This window comes from Balaenoptera ricei, chromosome 4 (genome assembly GCF_028023285.1).
Source record: "Balaenoptera ricei isolate mBalRic1 chromosome 4, mBalRic1.hap2, whole genome shotgun sequence".
Taxonomy (NCBI): Eukaryota; Metazoa; Chordata; class Mammalia; order Artiodactyla; family Balaenopteridae; genus Balaenoptera; species Balaenoptera ricei.
In genome coordinates, this window is record NC_082642.1 from 96,199,447 (window position 1) to 96,221,607 (window position 22,161).

The 22,161-nt window shown below is 44.0% G+C and overlaps 1 protein-coding gene across 6 annotated transcripts in view; it reads left to right on the top strand.

The window, feature by feature from the left end:
- Nucleotides 1-2,304: 2,304 nt before the first annotated feature.
- Nucleotides 2,305-22,161, top strand: part of B4GALT4 (beta-1,4-galactosyltransferase 4) — a 51,275-nt gene continuing 31,418 nt past the window's right edge. For 5 of the 6 annotated variants that reach the window (XR_009502938.1, XR_009502936.1, XR_009502937.1 and 2 more), the window contains exons 1-4: nucleotides 2,542-2,646; nucleotides 13,058-13,456; nucleotides 16,594-16,826; nucleotides 19,251-19,438. Coding sequence is in view for 2 of the 6 variants with exons in the window: in XM_059921066.1 (XP_059777049.1) it covers nucleotides 13,204-13,456; nucleotides 16,594-16,826; nucleotides 19,251-19,438 (674 nt within the window). In the remaining 4 variants the exon portion in view is untranslated. Of the gene's footprint in view, nucleotides 2,383-2,541; nucleotides 2,647-13,057; nucleotides 13,457-16,593; nucleotides 16,827-19,250; nucleotides 19,439-22,161 lie in introns of those variants that run through there. The other variant, XM_059921067.1, reaches the window with a different exon arrangement.

Here is a 22,161-nt window from a genome sequence, read left to right on the forward strand (position 1 = left end):
CACAAGCTCCAGACGCGCAGGCTCAGTAGTTGTGGCTCACGGGCCTAGTTGCTCCGCGGCATGTGGGATCTTCCCAGACCAGGGCTCGAACCCGTGTCCCCTGCATTGGCAGGCAGATTCTCAACCACTGCGCCACCAGGGAAGCCCCAGGAGATTTCTTTATATGTGGTCTTAGATTGGAAAAAAGTTGTTTTGAGGTATATTATTGAGACAATTGGAAATGAGTATGTACAGCCTGGTAGATTAAAAATAGCCTCAAATTCTTTGACAGTCCTCTCACTGAGAAATGGGGCTATATTGCCCCTCCCTTTAAATCTGGGCTGGTCTATGACTGCTTTGTCACATGGGAGAGAGTGAAAGTGGAAGCAGAAACTGCCTTTAAAAGGCTGGGCTCAGAACTGGCATAGCTTCACTTCCACTCTCCTTTTTTTAAATCTACCATGTTGTGCATACTCATTTCCAATTGTCTCAATAATATATCTTGTAATAAAATTTTTTTCCAATCCAGAAGTTTGTTTTTTTTAAAGATTTATTTATTGTTTATTTATTTATGTTATTTATTTTTGGCTGCGTCGGGTCTTAGTTGCGGTGCGGGCTCTTCGTAGTGGTGCGCGGGCTTGTTTCTAGTTGTGGCATGCAGGTTTTCTCTTCTCTAGTTGTGGCGCGGGCTCCAGGGCGTGTGGGCTCTGGAGTTTGTGGCTCGCGGGCTTCTCTCTAGTTGAGGCGCACAAGCTCAGTAGTTGTGGCACGCAGGCTTAGTTGCCCCACGGCACTTGGGATCTTAGTTCCCTGACCAGGGATTGAACCGGCATCCCCCCAAATTGGAAGGCGGATTCTTTACCACTGGACCACCAGGGAAGTCCCAGTCCAGGAGTTTTGATGTCAAATCTCCTCAGTCTCATTTAATCTGAAACATTCCTCATCTTTCCTTGTCTTTCATGACATTGACATTTTTGAAGTGTACAGGTCAATTGTTTTGTAGAATATCCTTTAATTTGGGCTTGTCTGACTGTTTCCTCATGATTAAATTCTAGTTATGCATTTTCGGCAGGAATACAATAATGGTGATGTTATGTCCTCAGAGCATCGCCTCATGTGTGATGTCAGTTTGAACTATTGGTGAAATTAACGTTGAGTACTTGGTTAAGGTGTTATCTGCCAGATTTCTCCAATGCATAGTATATCCTCTTTGTAACTGGTAAGTAACCTCTAGGATATTGTTTTTTCTTTAAAAATTTCAAAAAGAGCTTTCCTGTATCCTGTGTCAGACAATTCCAGTATCTGATGTCCTTGGGGGGGTCTAAATCTCTTGGGTATTAGTTCTGCCGGCTGTCCTTACGCGTGGGCTTCCGGTGCTTGGTGATTTTTTAAAAAATTGTTTAAATTGTTTTTTAAAATTGAATTTGTTTGAGTCCTATGGAGTATGTATTGAGGATATATCCTCTAAAGTGTGTTTCCATTGCTCAGAGCACAAGAGACTTGGGAACTCCTTAGTGCTCTTCTGCAGCCTTGGCTTGACGAGGAAGGCGCAGGTTTGGCTCTTCTCATGTCGGTCCCAAATCCGTGTCTGCGGAGACTTTCCGTATGCCCTCAGCCCCAGGTCTCCTGCTTAGAGTCTAAGGATCCCAGCACTGGTTCTTACCATGTTTGTTCCTTTTGGGGTAGGGGTGGTTCTTGGAGACTCTTCCATTGAGTGGAAGGGTTTCTTGGAGAATCTAGTCTTCTATCCTGCCTGCCTAAGCAGAACCCACTCTGCTTTTTCACTCTAATCTTTAGTATAAATATGATTCTGCTTGGCTTTTTGTAATAATATCTTTGAAGAAATTTGGATGTCTCACAACTGGTTCAGTTAATATTCTCAGTAGTCCTGTGAAATGGGAAAGTCAGTTAATTTGGTACATTGTGCAGCTGACAAAGTTGAAACCTGTCAGGGTAATGTAAGGTAAATTTATTAACTTCTAAAGCCTCCGTTTCCTATTCCGTAAAATGGGAAAGTTCCTACCTCCTTCCTAAAGCTCTGTGAGTATTTACGAGGATGGAATTTGGGAAGCGCCCAGACCCTAGCGCAGTATTGGCACAAGGCTTTATTAAGATCACCCAAAGGACAAGCTGTCCTTTTCCCTCCAGGTGCTTCTTCCATCGCCCGGGGAGGGTGGCCGGGGTGGGGGGCGGTGGCGGAGCGGAGAGCGGGGAATCCGTCGGGCCGGTCTAGTGGAGGACCGCGCAGACTCGCCCCCGGGCCCGGCCGAAGCGACTCCCAGGGCGGGCGGGGGGCGGAGCCGGCGCGCCGGAGCCGCCTCCTGGGCGGCGGGGGCGGTCCCCGCGGCCGCTTCTGACCGCCTTCCCTGTCTCCGGGAGGTGCTCGTCGAGGCCGCGTGAGGGGTGAGTTAGTGGGGCCTCCGCTCCGCCGGCGCCCGGGAAGCGCAGTTCCGCGCGGAGGGCGGCGGGCGCCGTGTGGGCATCCCCGGGCGGCGGGCCGGGTCGGTCCCCCGCGCCGAAGCCGGGCGCGGGCCGGGCCTTCGGAGGGCCGTTCTGCCTCCGCCCAGGCGGCGGGGCCGGGCAGGGGCCTGCGGAGGCCGAGCCCGGCGGGAGGCACCGGCTCAGGTGCGGGCGGCACCGCGGCGCTCCCAGGCGAGATGCTGCCAGGTGGGAATTCAGGGGTCGGCCCCCGAGGCCCCGCGTCGCGGTTCTGGAGTCTCCACCAGCACCTCTCTCCTTGCCGGGAGAATCAGCGTGAAGAAGCCCCTTCCTCCTTGGAGCCCTCTTTCCCCAGCGTTTCTACTGGGAAACCCATTGCTGATCCCAGCCTGGGACTTTCAGGGGCCGACGAGTGGTGAGGGTCGACAGGATTTTAAAGTGCCTCAGATACCTGCCCTTAGTCTGGCTCTGCGTCCATCCAGTGCCTGTCAATCCATATCTGTTGGTGGTCGGTCTTCCATTAGATAAGGGCTAACTCTAGGTTTGAAGAAAACAGAAACGTCCATGAGTATTGGGACTGAGAAAAGGCCTTTGGGTTGGTAGGCTCAGGAGAGCAGTTACCAACAGGGTGGGCGTGTGCCGGGGTTGCACAGTGTTCAGGAGTGGGTGAGGGACGAGGACGCGGAGGCGGCCGGAGCACAGGGAGACCTCTCCAGCCGTTTGCTGATGAAAGGGAGCAGGAAGAAGACAGAAATTTGAGGGTTGAGGGTGTTGTTTGTTTGTTTGTTTGTTTTTAATTTCTAAATTTCTGTTAAGAAAGGAAAATAACATTGAGGATGCAAGAAAGTCAAGGAGTCTTGGTTAGAGATAAATAAGATTCAGGGTCCAGGCTGAGAAAGTGGGCTTAAAAAGAGGGGCCCAGGGCTATCCTAGGCACCTGGGCTGGGCTGGTGGGCCAGAGTGCTTTAATGTGTCTCTGGGGGAGGAGATAATGCTTAATAGGACCATAGTTTATCTTTTTGGAATTTTATCTTCTAGAGCAGGGTTGGCCTTTAAACTCCATGAAATTGCAAAGTTTTCATGTGCCTGTTTGTGTTGTAGGGGAGAAAAATTTTTCTTCTCGCCCCTTCTAGGTTCTTTGGCTGGTCTAATAATTAAATTGAATTGACATAAAACATTAACAGGAGAGAAACATTAAATTTCATACCATTGGGATCCCATAAAAATATGAGGCTCAAGGAAGTAACCAAAGTAGGCAGCTTTTATATCTTTTACACAAAGAAACAATACATATGTGAAGAATTGGCAAGACAACTTGCTTGTTGTGCGCGTGCTTTCTCTAGTTGATACAGTGCTTTCCACCTTGAATTCTTTTTTTTTTAATTTATATTTTGGCCGCGTTGGGTCTTCGTTGCTGCACGCAGGCTTTCTCTAGTTGTGGCCCGCGGAGGCTACTCTTTGTTGCGGTGCGTGGGCTTCTCAGGGCTTCTCATTGCGATGGCTTCTCGTGTTGCGGAGCACCGGCTCTAAGCATGTGGGCTTCAGTAGTTGTGGCACACGGGCTCAGTAGTTGTGGTGCACGGGCTTAGTTGCTCCACGGCATGTGGGATCTTCCCGGACCAGGGATCCAACCCATGTCCCTGCCTTGGCAGGCGGATTCTTAATCACTGCGCCACCAGGGAAGTCCCTCCACCTTGAATTTTTATCTCTGATAATAAGGATGCCTGATCCTGGTTCCCTCCTCGTATAGAAAAGGTACCTTTCACATGGGAGATTTATTTCCTGCTTTCAAGGGGAGAAAAGACGGTGAAAGTGTCCTTGCACTGGCTGTTTCTTAAGTAACTTTAATTCAAAGTAATCAGTATGCCAAAGTGGCATATTTTGGTGTGGCATATTTTGCTTCCCTTCAGTGTGCAATTTTAATCTGATTAAAAATGTTAAAGAGAAGTACTGAACTGTTTGACTACACAGTCTTGGAGGGGGCAATAAAACTAACTCTCTTAGTATATTTTATGGGCCACTTGATAGGATAAGTATTTAGTATTTACTTTAAAATGAGCTAATAATAATGTGTGTTTTTTCCAGAGATGCATGCAAGACTTGAGAACTAACCATTTCTTTGAAGATCTTTAATTCAAAGTGGAAACATTCAAAGCAAGTCAGTGGTGGTGTTCTTCTCTTTTTTAAAAGCCACCAATGAACAATGGTTTCTCAAACGTACCTAGGTTCCTGTTGAAAATATTGATTACCTGGCCTCACGTCAGGCCTTGGAAATAAAAATCTCTCAGGGTGGAGCCTAGGAATAGGAATCGCAAACAGAAACCAGAATTCTCTGGCATGGAAAATTATTGACAGCCTATGAGGTATTTCTTTAAGATTTGGGCTTGTTGAGACCTATTTAGAACAGATTTCCTTGAAGGTTATGTGAATGAATTGCTACTAAACTTAGGTAAATTATAATCCCTGTCTATTGTGTCGTCTCTAAATTTTAATACACTTTAAAGGAAAACTATAGTCATTTTATCAGAAAAAACAACATTGTTTCTGATCATAAAAAAACCCTATTTTAGAAAAAATAGAAGATTGAGAAGAAATAAAATTTCTCTAATCTATAATTAAGAGACAACTACCAGTGATTCTTTCTGGAATTTTATATATAAAATGCATGCACACCACACATACAGAGCATAATTTGTATTGTATTCCATGCACATTTTTTAAAAATTAATTAATTAATTTTTTTTATGTCTGTGTTGGGTCTTCGTTTCTGTGCGAGGGCTTTCTCTAGTTGTGGCAAGTGGGGGCCGGCCACTCTTCATCGCGGTGCGCAGGCCTCTCACTATTGCGGCCTCTCTTGTTGCGGAGCACAGGCTCCAGACGCACAGGCTCAGTAATTGTGGCTCACGGGCTCAGCTGCTCCGCGGTATGTGGGATCTTCCCAGACCAGGGCACGAACCCGTGTCCCCTGCATTGGCAGGCAGATTCTCAACCACTGCGCCACCAGGGAAGCCCCAGTGCACATTTTTATATTCTGGTTTTTTGTTTTTTTGTTTTTTTCACTTAGCTATCATGAGTACTTTCCCATGTAGTTGTTGTTTAGGCACCATTTTAAGGAAAGCATGTGTTCCATTATATGTAGGTATTGTAATTAATTAAATCAGCTCCCTATTGTTAACATACTGATTCTTTTGAATTTTTGGTTATTTTAGTAATGTTGGTTCGAATATCGTGGTCTACCTCTCTGATTATTTCTTAGAATAAGTTTCTAAATGATGGAGTTGAAAGCTATTCAAATGCATTTTAAAAATCTCCTTTTCACGTATCTTCTTACTGCTTTTCCTCACCCAAAGGAAAATGAACGTTTCTGAGGGATCTGTTGCATTACAGGTCCGATCTCTTATTTCAGTGGTTCTCAAACTTTAATGCGTATAAGACTCAACTGGGGAGCTTGTTAAAAATTCATTTTCCTGAGTCCCAGGCCCAGCTGTTCTGACGCATTAGTACTGGAGTAGGGCCCAGGAATCTACAATTTTAACAAATTTCCCTCTGTCTTTGATATAGGCACTCTTGGAACCACACTTTGAAAAATGTTTTTAAAATAAATGGCAAAACGGAATCAAATTTAGGTCACTTGCCCAAAGCCATTCATGCATCTGGTAACCAGATTTGTACTCAGCTCTTTGTGACTTCAAAGCCCTTGTTTTCTTCATTACCTCAGACCTTCAGACCTTCTCAAGCCTTCTCATTGATGTGCCTCTAATAACTGCAGAAAGGGAACTTCAAGTGACCCCACTACAGGATTCTCTGGGATAGCTGAGAATGGCACATAAGTAAACAACGAGCCTCCATTAAAATCCCCCATTGGAAATTCTTAGGAATTCTTTCATGCTACATAACAAAGACTAAATAAAACAATTTCAGTCCCTTGCTTGTTAAATTGATTTCATGTTTCCTGACTGTTTCATGCCAGCCCTTGTTGTAAAACAGGTGATGCAGGACCAGCAGGCAGCTCTTGCCCAGAGGCAGGAACACTGCTCTGGTATGCTCTGTGGGTTCAGGGAGGAAGTGGCAGGCTAGACAGCAACTCCTCCCAGAGTCAGAAGAGAGGAGTACTGCTTTTGGAAACTCAATGACAGAGAAGCAAAAGGTGGTGGGCATGACTAAGAGAAAGGGCCATTTATTAGAGATGGGGCCCTCTGTCCTTAGGAGAGCGTTGGTATTAGTAGACCGAAGGGAGCTAGCATGGGGGTGAGGCTTTTTCTTTTTTAACATCTTTATTGGAGTATAATTGCTTTACAATGGTGTGTTAGTTTCTGCTGTATAACAAAGTGAATCAGCTATACATATACATATATCCCCATATCCCCTCCCTCTTGCGTCTCCCTCCTACCCTCCCTATCCCACCCCTCTAGGTGGTCACAGAGCACCGAGCTGATCTCCTTGTGCTATGCGGCTGCTTCCCACTAGCTATCTATTTTACATTTGGTAGTGTATATGAGCCTTTTTCAATTTTAAAAATCTTCCCCAAATGGAATTTTATACCAGTTAATTTTTCCCCTTCTTTATTAGTCTTTATTTTTTCTTCTTTTATACCATGTCACATTTATTTTAGTAACCTGGGATTATTGTGTGTCCTTGTGTGTTTCAACTAGTATATCCTAGAAAGTCATTCATTATTTACCAAATTTAGCACCTACTATGTGTCAGGTCAGTTTGAGGCACTAGGAATACAAAAAACAGTGATTCTCTTTGAGAATTAAGTTAATTTTACTGCTGTATGTTGACTTGGATTATACACAGTCTTTGACTTTTTTTTTTAACTTTTAATTTTAATTAATTTTAGACTTAGAGAAAAGTTGCAAATATTATACAGGGAATCACTCAACTTCCCCTAATATTAGCCCCTTACATAACCATTGTTCAGTTATCAATACTATTAACTAAACTATAGACTTTATTTGAATTTCATCAGCTTTCCTGCTAATGAATTTTTTTCTGTTTCCACTGGCTATCAAGGATCTTACCTTGCATTTAGTTATTTCTCCTTAGTCTCCTCCAATCTGAGATAGTTCCTCAGTTTTGCCTTGTTTTTCATTATTTTGACCCTTTTGAAGAGTCCCAGTTAGTTATTTTGTAGAATGAAGTTATTCTGTAGAAAAGTACTGATTAGTTATTTTGTAGAGTGCAATGCACCACTGATTCATGAGGTTGATAGGTCTCATCACTGGTGATATTAACCTTCATCACTTGGTTAAGGTGGTATCTGCTAGGTTTCTTCACTATAAAGTTAACAAAGTTTCCCTTTGTAGCTAATAATTATTTGAGGGGAGATACTTTGAGACTATGCAAACTGTTTAAACTCAAATTTTTACCTACTAATTTTAGCACCCATTGGTGGATCTTGTCTGCAACAATTATTTACAGTGGTGTTTGTCTAATGGTGATTTTTTCCCCCCATTTCCTGCCTCCTTATTGATTGGAAGTTTATTGTAAGAAAGAGCTGCCCTTTCCCATTTATTTATTTGATCATTTATATCAGTATGGACTCATGGCTATTCATTTTATCCTGTGCGTTAAAATACAATGCCTTCATTATTTTCTTGCTCAAATGCTTCCAGTTTTGGTCATTAGGAACTCAGTCTGAGTTTAAATGACCTGTACACGTAAATGGCTGTCACCATTTCTATCCCACCCTTGCCCCCTGCCTAGGGAACTGTTAACCTAAAACAATAAAACAGCCAGTTATTTTACAAGCAAAATGGGTTTATTCTGGAGCAGCAAAGAATTGCAATTTGGGGCATGCAACTATGGCAAACCACATGCAAGTCCAGTAAAGCAAAGGAAAAGAAACTTTTTTATAGAGGAGAAGGGGAAATTGGGAGGCTCTGTTATAAACAAAAAGTCCATTGGAGGAAACTAGGAGATCGAAATACAGTGGCTTTTCATTGACTGAGTTGTGACAGTCTGTCATTGGCTGAGGTGTTGCCAGGCAAAGAGAAGAGCTTCTTCCTCCTGCTGGTGGTAGTAAAGTGGGGTCACTTCCTGCCAAAGATGCAAGGTAGGTCTCTTCCTATTGGGGTCTGTGTTGATGTGATCTGTATCTCCCCTTCTGGCCTCCCAGTTCCACTTCAGTGAGGTTTCCCTTTATTAATTTTCACAGAACCATTGCTTCTTTAGGGTCTGGGCAGTGATCACTCAGAAGCCAGGTAAAGGAACTATAATTGGGAGAATGAATACCAGAGGTCCACGGAAGGTAGGACAACGTGTTTGCAAATAGTCAGCTCTCAGGAGCTCTGCAGGAGTAAAGGAGTAGCAAAATATCAGCCTTTTTATTGGTGCTACCCCAGAGAGGCCCAAGGGAATAGGACCATGTGCCTGGGGCCACATCTTGCCCACTATGAGACATCCAGTGTCTGCAGGATTACCAGATGGATTTAGAGACATTGAAATGCTGATTTTAGTGCTCTGGCTGCTGAATGAAGACCACATCCTTTCTCCCTGGTACTAGGTGCTTAGTGAATATTTATGGAGTGACACCTGGTGTCCTCCCCTGACCTCCCATGGTGGTGTAAAAATGTGTGCATATAGAGATTCTCTGAGAATGAGAATGATACTTGGCATTCATGCTGATATACCCTTTGTTATAACTTGTCTTCCATGCTAGATTTTTGTTTATGGAAAATTTCAAGCATACAAAAAAGTAGAGTGAAAAAGAAAATGAACTCTCAGATACCTATCACCTTGCTCAGTACTTTTCAATATTTTGCCAATTTTATTTCAACTATTTCCCCCATTTTCAGGGTTGGAGCTGGCGTATTTGAAAACAAATTGCAGACATTAAAATCTAAGGAAGGACTGAAATAAACTCTGAGTGCAAGGACTATACCTTAATTCCCTTGGTGCCTAGCACTATGCCTGAAAATAGCAGGTGCTCAGAAAAGACTGGTTGAATTGAGAGGAGGAAAAACAAAATGATGAGAACATCGTCATTTTGAACTAACCCTAGGGCAGACCTAGAAAGGAAAAGGGTGGTGAGTCTTGCCCTAAGATAACTTCTTTCATGTTACCTGAATTTGTTCTCTATAACCGTGATTCCCCTGTCACCTTAAGACAGCCTTGACTGAAAGAGAAAATTCTTTTTAGGGAGAGTTCAGGGTCTCTCATTTATTTAAATGTTTTTCGAAGAAGTCCAATCTGATGATATTTTCCCAAACACCAACCAGGAGTGACCTGCCCTAAAAAGAGCCCTCTTTAAAAAATCATTATTATTATTTTTTAATTATAAGAGTGGTATATACTCATTGAAAGAAAAACAGGAAATTACAGAGAAATAGAAAATAAAATTATTCAATATGTATTTCAATATGTAATTCCAGAGATAACATCTTGGTTAGCATTCTGGTAAAATTTGAGCATGAATCATATTGGTAATCAGAGTCAACAGATATTTATTATGTCCTTGGTAATGTACTAGGTGTGTTTGCTGTGTCATCTCATTAAATTCTTGTAGCCATGTTGTAAATTAAGTTAATTTTTAAAAATCGTTTTATAGCTGGGGAAATGGAAACGTGGGGAGAGTGTTTGCCTTCGATCACTTAGCTGATAAGCAGGCCGGGCAGATCTCTCTTGAAACATTATCCCTCTATAAGCAGCTCTTAGAAAAACAGTGTTCCCTGTCTAACTTTTCCAAGACTGAGATTTTATCAAAAACTATTGCCAATCCTAGCATTTAAGCCTCCTGCCATTAAGTCTGCAAGAGGTAGTCTGGCTCCAGAAAACTGCAGACTTACTGTTACCTGGAGGGAAGAGAACAGACCTCCAGGAAACTATTTCAGAGACAGTCCCAAGGAAAGGGACAGGAAGAGACAGGTAGAAGGCTGCATGTTTCAAGGGTTTGTGCCGGGCACACCCAGGTACCAAGGGGAGGAAAGAGACTGAAACGTCCATGTGAAGGATGTGGCAGAAGCCCAGGCTTTGGAGCTGAGCACATGGGCTCAGACCCCAGCTCTACCACTTAGTAGTTGTGTGAACTCAGGCAAGTTCCATAATCTCTCAACCTTCATTTTCTCCTCTATAAAATGAGGAGACTAATAATTCTTACCTCACAAAGTTGAGATGAGAAGTAAGTTAATACAAGTGGTTTAGCCCCAGTGCATGGCACAGAGTAAATGCACAAATGAATCACTCTTCTTATTAACGATTAATCTTCTAATTAGTATTACTGCCTTCAGCAAGACCCTAAACAAGGCCTAAAGACCCTAAACAAGACCCTAAACACAGGCCATACTGTTTAATTGCTTCCTGGGCCAAATCTTCTCTCCTGTGGTTTGATCCAGGAACCTAACCTACGTTTATAACGTGGTGTCTAGAGAGAAATGCGTTCTAGGTTTCCCTCAAACTCATGTAGAGCTAAAATTTTGGAATACTACCCTTTAGTAAGTGAGAGGCTATCTTGAGAGTTGCTAAGGGTGTTTTTTTTAATTAATTAATTGATTAATTAATTTTTGGCTGTGTTGGGTCTTCGTTGCCGCACGCGGGCTTTCTCTAGTTGCAGCGAGCGGGGGGCTGCTCTTTGTTGCAGTGCACAGGCTTCTCATTACGGTGGCTTCTCTTGATGCAGAGCACGGGCTCTAGGTGCGTGGGCTCAGTAGTTGTGGCTCACGGGCGTAGTTGCTCCGCGGCATGTGGGATCTTCCCGGACCAGGGCTCAAACCTGTGTCCCCTGCATTGGCAGGCGGATTCTTAACCGCTGCGCCACCAGGGAAGTCCGGGTGTTTTGTTTTTGTTTTTGTTTTTCACAGTAAATTACCACATCCCCACATCTCATTTATTTATTTATTTATTTATAAAATATTTATTTATTTATTTATTTGGCTGTGCCAGGTCTTAGTTGTGGCATGCAGTGTGGACTCTTTGTTGCGGCACGCGGAATCTTCGTTGCGGCCTGTGGGATCCTTAGTTGCAGCATACAGGATCTAGTTCCCTGACCAGGGATGGAACCCGGGCCCCCTGCATTGGGAGCACGGAGCCTTATCCACTGGACCACCAGGGAAGTCCCTCACATCTCATGTAAAAAATCAACTTTGTTTTCATTACAAAAGGACAAAAGTGTGTCATACTTTTACAAAAATGAAAGAAAAGGGTAAAAAGTACCCCTGGCTAATCCCATACTCCTAACAGAATTATTGCTAGCTTTTGGTCATATTTCTAGAGTTTTCTTAACTCTATAATTTTAGTGGTAATCATATGCAAGAGTTTATTCTCTGTTTTTCTTTTTGTTACTTAAGATTTAATCATACATGTTTTTGTGTTATTTTGGCACAGAATATATTTTGGTCTCCATTCTGTCCATTTAATTGAGGATGTGTTTGCTGTGGAGATTCTGTGTCCTGGCTTTAGCATTTCCCACGCTCTTCTGACAGCACGTTTAGAATTTGAGGAGAGACGTGGTTTTGGTAATGCAGAGAGGATGTGGGGCCTTGCCAAGTAGCCTTCATCATCTTAGTGCATTTACCATGGTCCAGGGAGGGCCCTCAGCTATGTGGCCTCAGAAACTGGATTTTTTCAGTAACTAAGAGCATAGCCACCTCTCACAGGTGAGTCCATACTATCCCACTACATGCAATTGAAGTATGAAATCAAAATAACAACCCATCAACTGACAGAAATACAGTATAGTAGAGTGGTGATTCTGGCAGCCACCAGTGTGTCTGCCTGTAGGTCATCCCTAGTGTACAGTCATTTAATTTAAAGTAAAATAATATAACAATCACAACAGTGATGGTCACCACTTAGTGGGTGCTTACTGTGTATCAGGAGGTGGGCTAACACTTTATGTATTAATATATTAGGTCATCCAGTCCCTCAATAACTTCTCTAGGAAGGTACAATTTTTATCCCCATTTTACAGGTAAGGAGACCAAGGCTCAGTGAAGTGATGGGCTCGAGGTTTCATAGTTTCTGTCTAAACCCAAACCCCAGATCTTAAACACTGTGCTGTAGTTCTCTTATTCTTACAGATATTTGGCCTCCTGTGTTGGCATCCTTTTGTGTTCCTTGCCGTCTCCCCAACCTCTTGGGATGTGCCCTGTGTCAGTGTCTCATTGTGACGATAACACTGATAACTGAAAAATCCTTGATTTTTCATCCTCTGTTTCAAGGAACATGTTTTTCCAGCTCTCACAGAGGGAGAAGAGCTTTTGTCTTTTCCCTTATTTTCTCTTTGGGTCAAAATATGCCCTAGAACAAGAGTTCACCTTCTCTTAAAGCTGTGCCAGGAAGGGGCAACTAAGAAAGAGAACCATTAGGACTGAATTTTGGGCTGTGCCAGCTCAGAACTGAGGAGGCATTGACCTTCTCTTCTTTGCTGTTTCTACCGGTGCAGCATCTGGAAATGGCTTTTCTTCTGGGGTGAATGACAGCTAGGGTGATAACCCAGAGAGAACTCCTGTGGTGTATAGATGGTTGGATCCTTCTACCTCCAAAATCTCTGGTTTTCTGGTCTCTAAACTCTCATTGGAGAACTCCCACTACTGTTAATCAAGATCGGTTGGGGATAGGTTTTCAGTTTGTGCTGATGTGAATAATTTCAGGATAGGATTTCCATCTGAAACAGCATGTCTTTGTGATTGCATTTTAGGGATTGCTGGAGCGGAACTACCAAGCAGAAGCAGGCATTGCACTGTCAGTTGTCATCAGGTTTGCAATCAGATTGGAAAAGCTGAACTTGAAGCTTCCTGCCTGCAGTGAGGCCAAGAGATACCTATTGCTCACATAATAAAAGACATGAGCTTCAACGTGACTTTCCACCTTTCCTACAAATTCCGATTACTGTTGCTTTTTACTTTATGCCTGACGGTGGTTGGGTGGGCCACCAGTAACTACTTTGTGGGTGCTATTCAAGAGATTCCTAAAGCAAAGGATCTCATGGCTAGTTTGAACAAGGGTTTAGTTTTGGGGGAGAAAGGAACTGTGACAGAGGAAGCCTCTGTGAAAAAAGCAAACCTGAACAACTGCTCTTCTGTGTCTCCACACCTCAGTAAGTATTTATTTTTTCTTTTTAACAAGTAGTACATACACTTTTTATTTGAATATAACAAATGTACAGAAAAGTACAAAAATCAGAAGTGTGCAGCTCACTTAAGTTTCACAAAATGAACATACCAGTGGAACCAGTATGTAAATTAAGAAATGGAATCTTCCCAGAACCCCAGAGATGCTTCTTTCAGTCACGACCCTTACTCCAAGCTTATATTCCATCCATTAGATTTTTTTGAATTGTACATAATTGGAAACATACACTGTGTACTCTATTGTGTCTGGCTTCTGTTGCTCAGCATTATGTTTGTGAGCTGTGTTTGTATTGCTGACAGATAGTATTTATTATGTGAACATACCCAATTTGATCCTGCAGCTGCAGAAGTCTCAGCAGGCATGTCAGTAGGCATGTGTGATGGGCTGGGGGTCGGTTGACCCAGGCCGGTGGCTCTGCTCCACGTGTTTCTCATCCTCCTGGGACCAGCGGGCTAACCTGGGCATGTTCTCCTGGCATCTGCAGGGAAATGACAGCACATCCAAGCTTCCACTCATGTCCTATCTGTTAACATCCCCTTGGCCCACCGTATGGAGCCGAGGGACAGGATAGTATGTTTTCAATGTTGTCTTAGTTTATTTCTGTGTTTATTTCTTAAATATGTTGTATGTTTTGATTCTCCTTTGACATCTGGCCTTTCAATTTAAATGACTAAGAAGTTGGTCTTAGGGAGCACATTAATTAGGAAAAACTCCACAGTGATATTCTATGTAACCCACAAAGGTTCTACCAGACCTCTAATTCTCCACAACATCGAAGTGCTTATAGTTCTCCAGATAATCCTTGGAGTGTTTTTCCAGAATGCCTTTCTTCAGCCCATGTGTGTCTGGCGGATTCCTGTCTAGTCATCAGAAATCTAGTTTAGATCACTTCTCTCCCAGAAAGGTTTCTGGGACTGCCCCAGAGTGAATCTTAGGCTCCCTGGGTGCCCACCTTTGTTTCTGTTGTTGTACTGGTCAGTGTATTGTTTACATGTTTGCCCTTCTTCCCCAGGAGACAGTGTGCAGGCAGGATGAAGGCACGGTGATCCTTTCCAGCTCTATGAAGTCCAGAGCTCCTCCCTGGTCCTGCAGAGGTGGCTCTCTGCATACACTTAATTGGCTATCTGTGGGGCAGTCTAGGGCTCTTCAGAGGCTTCTTGCTCTTAGCGGCACAAAACCTGCAGGTCCTTTTTCCTGATTGCATCACAGACTTGTACTGTGCTCATACTGGCACGCTGCTTCTCTTTACTCAGTCATGGAAAAGCCAAAACATTATTCCGGATTGTTCAAGGGAGATTGTTCTGCTCACAGATTACACAAGTTGAGATAGCAAAATAAGTTATTGAAATGCAGATCTGACTGTATCATCCCCCTTGTTCAGAATACTCTCAACATACTTAAGCAACAAATGCATTCATGAAAACAGATGGGCAGTGACACAGTACTGAGTATGGATCCAGAGGGCGACATAAGTAGCGACAAATTAAGATGGGCCATTAGTGACCCAAGAAGGAATAAAACTTGAGAAAATAATCACGGGGGCGGTAAGGGAGACTGCTAGAGTGAGTGGAAGCAGGCACCCGAAGATTAGGCACATAATAAGCTACTACAATGAGGGAGTGAGCAAGGGGACTGGTTTACGTCAGACCTGTCGCATGGGGCTCTTTCCGGGGCCAGGAGCAGAGACACGGTCAGGTTAATTCAGATGATGGGGCTTATGAACAGGCTACACAGGAAGACATCTCAACAGCCATCCCGACGTCTCCCAGCAGCTCTGGTAGCTTGCCTTTCCTTGTAACTCCTTTTCTTGTTTGTTTTTAGGGATTACTGCCTGCTGACTCTATGTCTTGTGTGTAGACCCTTGTGGAAAGGCACTTGTAGGTCAGTTATTTGCTCTTGGTGCTGTTGGGCAGAGTCTTTCAGCCATGTTGTGGACAGTAGAGCCTGGTCTAAACAGCCATGGCCAGGGTAGGAGATGGTCACATGGAGCAAGGCACAGTGACATACATGGGAAAGGTGGGTGACTGCTTTACTCAGAAGAAGATAGCTCAGTTTGCAAGTATCTTGGACAGTATATGTGGAGTTTTTCTTGTTTTTGTTTTTTGTTGGCCACGCTGCGTGGCATGTGGGGTCTTCGTTCCCCGACCAGGGATGGAACCCGTGCCCGCTGCAGTGGAAGCGCGGAGTCCTAACCACTGGATGCCAGGGAAGTCCCGAGTTGTAAAAAGCGTGTTCCCTAACCAGAGCTCTGCCTCCTCTCCTACCAGTCAGTATTCCCTGTTCATTCGGGTCTGAGGGGAGGGTCAGTGGCTTCCGCCTTATCTTTAAAGCCTTGCATGAGATTGGTTACCATGGATGGTCTTGTGTTTCATCCAGTCAGGCTGTGTCCAGACTCACTGAGCAAATGCCCCATTGGGGATTTTGCCTCGTGGAACAATGGGAGGATTCTTGCGGTGTTGCCCATACCTGTTGCTGCTGAGTTAGGGAGGGAGGCTAGTTTCTATTTCCTTTTGCTGCTTTACCTTCAGGGAGTTAGAATAGCTCTCATGAGCTTAGGGAAGGACCTTAGGGAAAAGCGCCTTGTCCGTGAGCTTGATTCCATGGAATGCTCTTGATCTTTAAGAGACTTCACCCTCCTTTGCAATTTTTTTTTTTTTAATGACAACAAATAAAGTTGGATCGATTGATTCATTCATTCCGTGGGTGAGGCTTCCGGTTTTTTTCCGCCCCCCCCCCTTTGGAATTTTGAGAAGGAAAAGAGGTTAGAGCAAATTTGAAGTTGTTCAGTCTACCCCTGACCTTTGCTCTTCACCAGGATCCTCAGAACAGAGTGTATTTTCTACTTACGGATGAATCATAGAGCCAGGACTGGTTACCCAGCACAAGAGAATGCTCTTGTATGTCATTTGCTTGTTTTTGCAGCCAATAACCTGAGTCATAGATTCTGTGGTTATAGTTCGTGACCAAATGAGGCTTTACGATAGTGCTCACTGTGTGCCAGGCAACTAGCACGGAGTGTGTGACGTGTACTAGCTCCTGTAGGCCCATCAGCCTTTGATGAGCTTTGCTCCTGTTAGTTCCTGTATCCTGTTTTTATTGTAGAAGGCCAGAACAAGCTCGTTTTCAAACCAGATCTCACTCTGGAAGAAGTACAGGCAGAAAACCCCGAGGTGCACAGAGGCCGGTATCACCCTGAGGAATGCAGGGCTTTGCAGCGGGTCGCCATCCTCATCCCTCACCGGCACAGAGAGAAGCACCTGCTGTACCTGCTGAAACACCTTCACCCCTTCTTGCAGAGGCAGCAGCTGGAGTATGGCATCTATGTCATCCACCAGGTGAGTGTGTGGGCAGACCAGGCCTCTGCCCGCCACACCCTCCTCTCTGTGAGGCGCTTCGTCTGTCTTGGGTAAAATGGCATCAAACTATCATCAAAGGTGAGAGGCGCTTCGTCTGTCTTGGGTAAAAGGGCATCATACTATCATCAAAGGTGAGGTCTCTTATCTCATTTATCCTTGAAAGTAGTAAAGGCACTTCTCTTCCCAGAGTGTGGAATAATGGGATAAGTGCTGGGAAATTTTACTGGCTCTTAAGTGATCCTCTGGAGGAAGCCTGTTTTCTTTCGTGAGCCCTTCCATGTCAGACAATGACAGCCCAAAGATATTCCCCTGGGACTGACCTTATGTTGCCTTCTGCATTTGCTATACACTACACAGTGAGATGTTGGAACTGTGCTTTATTATTGAGCCTGGCTATTCAATGGGGATCTAGACAGAGGAGTTGACTACTGTGTGTTAATCGCCATGGAATTCTATGACTCTCTCCACCTTTCTGCCTTTAACTTTGCCACTATCTATTATGTAGAACATTATGTTTAGTTTTCACTTTTTTTTAAAAAATAAATTTATTTTATTTATTTATTTATTTTTGGCTCTGTCGGGTCTTCTTTGCTGCGCGTGGGCTTTCTCTAGTTGCGGCGAGCGCGGGCTACTCTTTCATTGTGGTGCGCGGGCTTCTCATTGCGGTGGCTTCTCATTGCGGAGCACAGGCTCTAGGCGTGCGGGCTTAAGTAGTTGCAGCACGCGGGCTCAGTAGTTGTGGCTCACGGGCTCTAGAGCACAGGCTCAGGAGTTGTGGCTCATGGGCTTAGTTGCTCCGCGGCATGTGGGATCTTCCCGGACCAGGGATCGAACCCGTGTCCCCTGCATTGGCAGGCAAATTCTTAACCACTGTGCCACCAGGGAAGCCCCTAGTTTTCACTTTTATGATTCACTTTTTTGGCTTCCAAAAGCATGATTTAGTAGGAACACGGTAAGTATTAGTGTAGCCTGCTTTGAAGAGTTTGGCTCTAAGTGGAGTGGGTGATTTAAGGTGCCTCTATCTGGTATTAACATTTATTGAAAGAAAAATAAGACATCAACAACTCTACATGGCTATCTTTTCAAAATTGTCCTGGGCCGTCCAAATAATTCCCCCTCAAATCCTTACAAATGCTCCGAATGCAAGGAAAATCATTAACTTTATGCCTAATATTGGTTATAACTGGTAATATTTGTTTTAGGAAAACTTTTGACAGATCAGAGGACGCTGTTCTACAATGTATACTTTATAATAAACTGGGGCTCTTAAAAATTAATGTGTATATATATATTACATCTATCCCCATTTTGTGAGGATTTGAAACAAAGTTTAACTGTTATATTGGTTTATCATTATTTTTGTTTTTAACATTGTTAGTCATTCAGAGTTCTTACTCAGGACAGCAACCCCCAGCATATATTTTTATGAATAGAAAAATATGTCTGTTTTATGTTATTCTTTTCAGGAAAGTACTGTGGTGAGTTCTGAGAACTGCCTATACTTTTGTTATGATAAACTGTTTATTGAACTGGAATTTATTCTTAAGGAATTTGATCCAAATAGCCATGAAAAAATTACTACTGTAAAAAATTGTTCCATACTATAGCTTTGATTATATTACTGGTTTATTTGTGTTCTTTCCTTACCCAGTAAGGAATCTCCTCTGTAAGGCCACTATGAGGATTAGTGTCTGCCATGAAGTTTTAAATCCAGGTTCTCTTACAGTGATTCCACGAGACTTTTAAGTAGCTTAGGTATATGAGCAGTAACCTTCTCTGTTTATAGGTCAGGATTTCTTGATCCTTTCTGGCAAGCTATATTTTTGGGGGAGCTTAGTGTAAATTTGTTACATGGGGTAAGATTGGGATTAGCTAAGAGCTGAATAGTGAAGCGGTGATTCTACTTGGCATGACTGGTATGTAAGAAAGGTTTTGTGGTTTTACATGGAATAAATAAAGGTATGTTTAAAAGTTTTTTAGAGTTATCTTTATTAGTATTTTAAAACTATGTTTTTTTAAAAAATTGTTGTAAAATACCCATAACATAAAATTTACCATTTTAACCATTTTTATTGTAGAGTTCAGTAGAGTTAAGTTTGTTCACATTGTGCAAATAATCTCAACTAATCTTTCATCTTGCAAAACTGAAACTCCAAACCTATTAAACAACAACTCTTCATTTCAAGGTGTTTTTAGTTATGGAATACAAGTATGTATGAAGCGTAAAGAAAAACACAAAGGGCCTGTTATTGTTATTGCATCTACTGTGTCAGATTTTCATGTCATATGTATACTCTTGTGCATTAGCAAGAATAATACCAGCTTCTGCATGTGAACTGAACAGGGGAACAGTGTGAAATCTTGTCTCAGGAGCTTTTCAAGTTTTAATTTCCATATCTATAGGCTGGAAGTAAAAAGTTTAATCGCGCCAAACTTCTGAATGTGGGCTATCTAGAAGCTCTCAAGGATGAAATTTGGGACTGCTTCATATTCCATGATGTGGACCTGGTGCCCGAGAACGATTTGAACCTTTACAAGTGTGAGGATCAGCCCAGGCATCTGGTGGTTGGCAGGAACAGCACTGGGTACAGGTAAGGCGGCTCTGCTCACAGCTGCCTTAGGTCAGAAGCCTGGCCTGTTATCAAGGCTGTGCAGACACTGTGTCCAGGGTGTCTGCAGAAAATGAGAAATAGGAAAAATGGTCCATGATATATCACTCAAAGTTCAAAACAGGAATTAGAGAAATTCGATTTTTTTTCTTATTAGGAAAAAATCCTCCAACAGCCTTGGCAGAGGATCACAAGGATAAAATGGGAGAGAGGAGGGGAGGGAAAATAGTCCAGGCTTTGCAAATGGCGGCCAGCCTCGCCTGCAGGGCCCGCCTGGTGGAACTTTTGCAAGGGCTCCCACGCTGAGTAGAACTCAAGTAACTTATCTATCTCTCCGTGCCTTCTGCCTCTAAGAGGCAACAAGAGTGTGCCTCCAGGTCAGCTTTTAGGCCTCTTTTGTGAGACTGTGATGTCTCTTTCCAGACCGAGTCCGCAGGGAGACTGGGAAGGGGCGTCTCCATCAAGTGGTCTCCTCAGGAGCCAGGACACCCAGGACAGGTTCCTTTCTCTCAAGGTCACTGTGGGAAGAGCCAGGCACCGTCGTCATTTCTGCTTTCATAGCCCGCCGCACCCCCCCGCCCCATCCCACCCTCTACCACACACACACACACAGGCATAGCTGCTTTTCAACCTTATTTTGTACCAGTTCCTATTTGAGAACAACTGAGGGGAATTAGTGACCAAGAAAGTTCTCCACAAGGGAAACTATATGTTCACTTACATGTGTGCACACTTACCTGTCAGCCTCCACCAAGCCCTGCCCTTCGTGTGTGCTCACACGTGGGGTGCTTACTGCACTAGGGGCCCTGAGACCGCTCTGAATGAGGCCGAGTGCCCCTCCTCACGGCACTCCCTGCTGTGTACTGCTCCGGGGAGACAGGCAGCTGCAGTGGGGCTGTGTCAGCTTTGCACTTGACTTCTGCAAATTCAACTGGGAGCACGTGCTAATGAGGGGGAGAGTACGGGGTGGGGGTGAGGCCGAGGGAGAGAGAGAACTGTAACACTATAAAATAAAATGGGAGATTCCACCAGTGTCTACTCTGGGAAGTGAGCATGAGATGCAAACCCTGAATCTCTTTTTGTGTGTGTGTGAAATATTCTTTTTATTTTTTCTCAGTCATTTAGAAAAGTAAAAACCATCCTTACTTCACAAACCATACAAAAACAGGTGGTAAGCCGGATGAGGCCTGCGGGCTATAATTTGTTGGTCCCTATAATAGCATGTCAACTGGGATGACAGGATCAGATTTGCATTTTCAGCCAGTGAGTCTGGAATTCAAATGTGCATATGAATCATCTGGGGATTCTGTTAAAATGCAGATTCTGTTGTGAGATTCTGTGTATCTAACCAGCTCCCAGGTGATATTTTGGCAGCAAGGTTTGATCTGTGAATTACACCTCGACTACCAAGGCTTTCAAAGATCCCAGGTTGGATCCATCCATGGAAGAGAGCCTGGATTGGAGAGCGAGGGTGAGGATGGAGGGGAGAGCTGTAACATCAGTTAGGAGTCTTTTGGGAGGTTGGCTCAGCAGGCCTTGGTTGCTGGGAGGAAGTAAGAGCTGGGAGAGAGGGAGAAGTTGAAGATGACAAGGTTTTGTTGGTTAGTGCTGCCATAAGCAGAGATCCCAGTACAAAACTGGGTACAGAATAGTGCTAAAGAAGTTTTTGCAAACCATGAATCTCTTGATGCCTCCCTTGCTCTTGGTTTCCATGTTGCTCTTATTGTGTAGGTTTCTCACTTTGGACTGTTTAAGAGATTTCCAAGAGTAACGCTGACTGCAGGCGATCTTTGCGTCAGGTACAGACTTTAAACCTAGTCCCTGTGTCAAGTGCGGGATATAAACAAATACCTAGAATAAGCCACAGTGGGTGAGAGCACACTCTCTTTAAGAAACACCTAGGGAAGGCTTTAAAGCTGTTGTCCAGGAAATGTGGCATCTTCATCTTGTGGAATCAGTGGGAGCTTCCCAGCAGAGTTCCAACATGTGGAAGCAAGAGAGAACGTGGCACAGGTTTTGAGGAAAGGCGGGTAGTTCCTTAGTGCTGGAGAATGAATGTCTGGGACGGTGGAGGGAGGAGACGCTAGAGATGAGGGTAGGCAGGGGCCAGATTAGGCAGGCGTTGTTCAGTCTGGTAAGGAGTTTGTGGAGTTCCTGTGGAAGGAAGTAGAGTGCTGCTGACACATGGTTACAGCCAGGAGTGACAGGAGAAAGGTCAGTTCAGCTGGCCTTTAGTGTGTGGGATGGAGCAAGGCAGGAGGGGAGAAGGTGAGAGGCAGATGCCCACTCCTGCCTCCATGCTCCAGGGGCAGTGGGGCCAGAGGGCAGGAGAAGGGTCTGGAAGAGAATCCCAGGACTTTTTCTTTTGGGGAACTTGATCATTATCTGGAGGTTTTGCTTTCTGGTCCGTGAGCCACCTCTGCACTGAAGAAAGCAACATATCATGACCGGGTACCTTGGTATTTTCAGAAGCATGCTAGCCATCTGCTCACTCATTGGTATTAAGATGTCACTCTCTACGACGCAGAATACCTGTACTTCAGACCCTTGACATGGGTGATAACTTCCCATTGCCCAGTCTTTCTAGACATCTGTGGTGAGCAATGACAATCACACAGGATTGTTTTCTCATTTGTTTGTTTTTGGAGTATGGATACACAGGATTGTATCAAGGACAGGCCTTTTGTTGGGATTCTAGATTTTAT